We start from the raw sequence: 5,422 nt of genomic DNA on the forward strand, positions 1-5,422 counted from the left end.
ACAGCGCTTTTTCTGACCTTATTTGAAGTTTCAAGTATTTTCTCTCTTTCTTTTTTCCTTTTAAGCTTTTTTAATGATGAGCCAAAGTAAACTTAGCAACAAAATAACAACGTGAAATGGTTTGGTTTGGAAGGGTTGAAATGGAGCATTTGGACAAAGTTTCTTCTCCTAGCTGAAAAAATTCAACCCAACAGACATGAGGCTGCATGGCGTTTTATTCTCCTTGAACCTGCCGATTTTCAGAGGAAAAGAAGTCGAAACTAATTTTGCCCAGCTGTCATTTGAATATCTTTTGAATATTACAGGCAGATTCTTATCACAGATCTGTACCCAAGGACCCTGTTGCCCAAGTAACGTTAGCAAAACAACCCTGGTATGGTTTTACGGGAGGCCCAGGGGGTCCATCCCTGCCTTGCCTTGCCACAGGCTGTGCCGAGCGCCACATGTTTCCCCTCGGGCCGGCACAGTTGCTGTTGTGCAATCCCCATCCCAAGCAGCCATTCAGCTGAGGCCCCGCTGCGGACACAAAATGACAGTTTAAAGTTTGTGTATTCCAAACTGATAAGAGAAAGAATCTTTCCRTATGAAACATAAACAGGAGGTGGCCCAATGTCTCGTATCGCTCAAAAGAAGAAAAAGATTAATAYTTCTCAAAACAACATGGACAGCTACGTAATTCATGCTGACAACATTTCTGGAAGGAGGATTAAACCAGGCRTCTCAGGGCTTCGGCCAGGTCAAGACCTGAGGTGAGAGGGGGGTACTGCAGACCTGTGCACTTGTGTCCTCCGTGGGGACACATGGTGCTGGGCATCATGAAAACCACAGTGCTGGATTCAATGCTTTGTTGGGCTGAGTCGCTCTGTAAAACCCAATGTCACGTCAGAGCATGCTAACAGCTCTGTGGTCCCYGCTCAGACCCAAAAGGGGTTTCTGTTATGTCCAGATCTTGCTCTCTGCATTTGAGATGCCACACGTCTTGAGCACAGCACAGGGAAAGCTACCTAATTACTGATGCTAAAATAGTGTATTTCACAGTTTGTCCCCAATGAAATGGGCCTTCTAGCTTTGAGAGCTTGCAAATAGCAAGGCTGTGAAAATTGGACACATTTTTTCATATGGCACCAAACTAAAATTCCCTTCATCCATTTCATGTCTCTATCTGATCTGATATTAAAAACGAGCCTGCTTTTATGCAGTGACCTCACACCTTGCATTGACTTTAGGACCCAGAATCAAGAGCATATCAAGACACTCCAAAATTCCCCATGCATCCCAGATTGTCAACTCAGGTGTCTCTGAGAATCCTACCTGCTTTGCTCCACCGCAAACAAACCTTCATTTCTTCATTTTGTAATGCACCATAACAAGCCTTGTGAAACAAATATGGATGGAGTGGGAATTTCACTTATGCTGTAATTCTGGAACATACATTCATCTGGCTTTGATACAGTTGTCTGCAGCCACTCTGCAGGCTTCTGGTCACTGACTGCCAGAATCCCATGGCAGGTATCATGACATAGCATCCTGGCCTAGCAGTTACTAATTCTTCARATCATGAAAAAATATAAATATGAACTGTTGTAAACAAAACTTAACCCACAGAACAAAAGACCATTTAATGGAACATGGTGGCAAAAATGTGTCTCAAAAAAAGCTGACTAAACCAAGTATTAAATCAGTTAGTGGGGGGAAACCATAACAGAAATTTCTAAAAATATAATAGATTTGAAGATTTACAATGTGATATTTTGCATGTGTTCTTTAATGTTCAAACAGTAACAATAGCTACTTTTAAATTAGGGTTACAAAAAACACAACTGTCAGTGAAGGGCATTACAAGAGCTGAGATGTGGAAATATGTATGTTCCAAAAGTCAAAAGGTTTTTAAATGAGGACTGCAAATACCTAGGCACTTATGTAACTATATCTAAGTAACATGCAGTTCAGGTTGTTTTACAAATATTGTCAATTTTAGTGTTTCAGGGGGCGAAGGGTTTGCAATCTATGCCTAAAGTTTGAGAACGAGAAAGAGAGACAGGAAAGAGAATACCACAGGAAGGCTGGGTGGTGAGGGGAACCCTCATCTTGTGTTCTACGGTGCAAAACCTTGTAAGGATTTAAAGCTAGTATAAAAGCCTCACATGAGACCGATATGTATTTTATGACAAGAAGTCTCCCTTCAAAGGAGGTTAATGAACTCTAAATATTCACCAGCTCGGGAGTGATGGATGTTTTGTGCACAGTTGCTCTTCACGTCAGCTATAATGCAAATACTACCTCACAGGTCAGATAATCTCTGGGATTCATAAGAGGAGAATGATTTAATTTGTAATTTCTCTTTAGAGAAACATTTTTCAGGAGGAAACAGTAGGTAAACCTGAGCTATAGCTTATATGCTAAAGAAGGTAACTCTTGAAGTCCCACCTTGGATTTGAATCAGGTAAGCCATTGCATCCATTCCTGTTGAAATACATGAATTAAAGCTCAGACAAAACTGAGGTCATTCTCTTTGGGTCCACATGGAGAGAGACTCATCCTACTGTTTTATGTGCTACCTCTCCTAGCACTGTGCTATAAACCCCCTGAAGGCCAGTTCTGAGCTAGCTAAAGGACAGGGAAAGAGAGAACAAAAATCTTGCTGCACTAAGAAATCCCCTTAGGRGATTCCTGTTGTGGGCAGCAGAAACCCTGGGATGAGACAGGTTTGCAAGATCTGAGGGATGCCGTGGAGTAGAGGGTTTTGCACAGATAACCTGAAGAGAAGGGGGACACTGCAAATCACAAGGAATTTATGACATTGTGTGCTGAAACCACATCCATCTTCCAGCAGAGCTCTCTTATGCATATGGAGCTCCCACCTCCTTAGATTGGCTTTCTCTGAACGTGAGAAACTCCTAAGTACCTCAGGATTTGATTCATATTTACCAGGCTCCCCAGGATGCAAAGCCTGTTTCGCTCTTTGTGTAATTACACTCAGTATGCAGACTTCAAAAAAAGTTATTCAGCCATCTAAATATGTGCACACAGCATTGCCATGCACTTGATTTTTATTAAATTTAGTGGCTGGTTTCAGCAAAAGCTGTTTGGAGAAAAAAAAAGCATACTAAAAATACGTGAGAATTTTAGTTCTCCTGAAAAAATACCTTTCATCCACAGAGACTGAAATCTTTTGCCACCAGAAATATTGCAGGGGCAGCAGAGGCAATAGCACAAATTTCTCTCTGTCACCCCACCTATATGTCTAAACCAGCCTGACTGCAAGCTAAGGTTGTAAGTAGGTCAAGTTTAGGAAGAAATCAGGTTAGTTTCCTCCCAGTTCATCCTTTCTTTGATGACATTGTTGATACAGTCTCCAGTCTGCTAGGAATGAGACAAAGATAGCAAAAGAGACCTCAAAAAGCCACAGGACTGCTATCAAATGTCACTAACTTTTTTATCATTCCTGCACTGAACACATTGGATTTGATCACTATTGTGTAGTAACTTGGACGTGTGTAAGAACTGCTAGACTGCAGGCCATTATTTTATGGATATGACAATTTGCTTTTGTGGATAGCTACAGGAAGAACTTTCAATACATGAAAACAAACTCTTGTCAGGATTTTACAACAACATATACAAAAGTTTTTTAAATAGAATACACAGTGGTTAGACTTTATGTACAAAGTTCTTAGAGTACAAAAATTCCACATGGGCAGATTTGTCAGGAGGCGGTTAGATCAGGGTGGAAGTTTCCATCATTAAATAAATGCAGACAAACCAACAACTGAGGAACATCAATGACAACAACAAAGTCAGCACAGCTAGTATCAATAAATCTCCAGACTAGGCCCATGCCAGTCCAGACTAGCAAAGTCCAAACACGCGTTTGTGAAGAAGGGCATTTACTTTTCATTTTTAAAGATAGTACCTGTGGAAAGGGAAAAAAACGAAAAAAGAAAGGCAGATCAGACAGAGTATCTATCTGTCTCATTAGGGGCACCTGCACTGTGTGATCCTGCCGGGAGTCCTCCTTTGATTTGCCTTTCACTGTCTCTGCTGATATATCTTTGTGCAAAGAAAGAACAAACACGGGCCAAACCACTGCTGATGGGACTTAAAAGATCTTGCACTCATTAATGGAGAAGAGCTTCCGCCTGTTCTGTCTTTTGGCTTGATTGACCACTGTGCGGACTGCGTACTCGAACACCTGCTGCACTCCTCTGTTGCTGAGGGCAGAGCACTCCAGATAGCCTTTGGCCCGAACATCCTGGGCTAGCCGCTTCCCGTCCATCGGGCTGATGCAGGAGGAACTGTAGGGCCCTATATCTCGCTGGTCAGTCTGAGTAGCCACAACCAAAACAGGGATGCGGGGCAAGTGGTTGCGGATCTCACCAATCCATTTATTCCTCAGGTTTAGAAAGGAATTGTGGTTTGCCACCGAGTAGCACATTAACACCACATCTGCCTGTTGGTATGAGAGGGGACGAATGCCTTTGAAGGCATCACTGCCAGATGTGTCCCAAAGACCTAGGCTAATCTGTACACCATCCATGAAGACATCCACTCCAGTATTTTCRTACACCGTGGGTCTGTACACGTCTGGAAAAGTCTCAGAGGTGAAACGTACCAAGAGTGATGTTTTCCCCACTGCAGAGTCTCCCACCAGTACACACTTGATTGAATCCAGCATTTTATTAATGTCCACGTCCAAGTGCACCGTCTTGATGCAGTAGGAGCTGGATGCAGAGATGCAGCGTTCTCAGAGGGCTCTCTAAATCACTTCCATTTRGGTTTGAGAAGCCATCCAAACTCCTTTATTTCTGAAAACTGATTATGTCACTTGAGTAAAATCCCCTTTTCTCCCACACAACTCTGTGGTGCTGTCAGTTTTAATTCTTCGGTGAGTCAAATGATGTTTCTGGAACAATAAAAATAAAGTGTAACATTTATAAACCACAGAAAACAGAACACTCTTAAGATACAGTCTCCTGGCTATATCTTGGGACAGCCATGGGGATACTCCACATCAAGGATGCCAAACTTTGTCACTCCCTCCCACCCAGCTGTCTGGACAACAGTCATTCATGTAAACAAGCTTCTTGCTGCCCCACCAAGGCTAGCAGTTGTATCATCTCTGCTATTCTCCAATGAKACCAACTACTTTTTCCCTCCACTTGTCTCAAGAACTAATAAAATCAAGTTATCTTGAATATAACTGTTCCTAATCTGCTTTTAGAGAGACATTTGCTGCATCTGTCTTTAACCAAGACTCTGCCAAAAACATCTGACTCTGAATCACCCTCTACCAGTTAGTTTAGACTCCCCTGGAAACACACCCGTGATCTCTAGAGATAGTCAAGAGAAAAAAAAAGTCCTTCATTAACTGATTTAAGCTAGTCTGTAATGAACAATAACACAGAACCGCTCGCAACAATGA

General features: G+C 42.2%; 1 protein-coding gene across 1 annotated transcript; it reads right to left on the reverse strand.

The window, feature by feature from the left end:
- Positions 1-4,000: 4,000 nt before the first annotated feature.
- Positions 4,001-4,675, reverse strand: RHOH (ras homolog family member H). Its single transcript, XM_085322718.1, has one exon. The coding sequence runs from the start codon at positions 4,673-4,675 to the stop codon at positions 4,100-4,102; it is 576 nt and encodes a 191-aa protein (XP_085178844.1). The 3' UTR covers positions 4,001-4,099.
- Between the last annotated feature and the right edge of the window lie 747 nt (positions 4,676-5,422).

The sequence above is a fragment of the Rhea americana genome, unplaced genomic scaffold, assembly GCF_003343005.1.
Source record: "Rhea americana isolate MKP2758 unplaced genomic scaffold, rheAme1 scaffold_8, whole genome shotgun sequence".
Classification (NCBI taxonomy): domain Eukaryota; kingdom Metazoa; phylum Chordata; class Aves; order Rheiformes; family Rheidae; genus Rhea; species Rhea americana.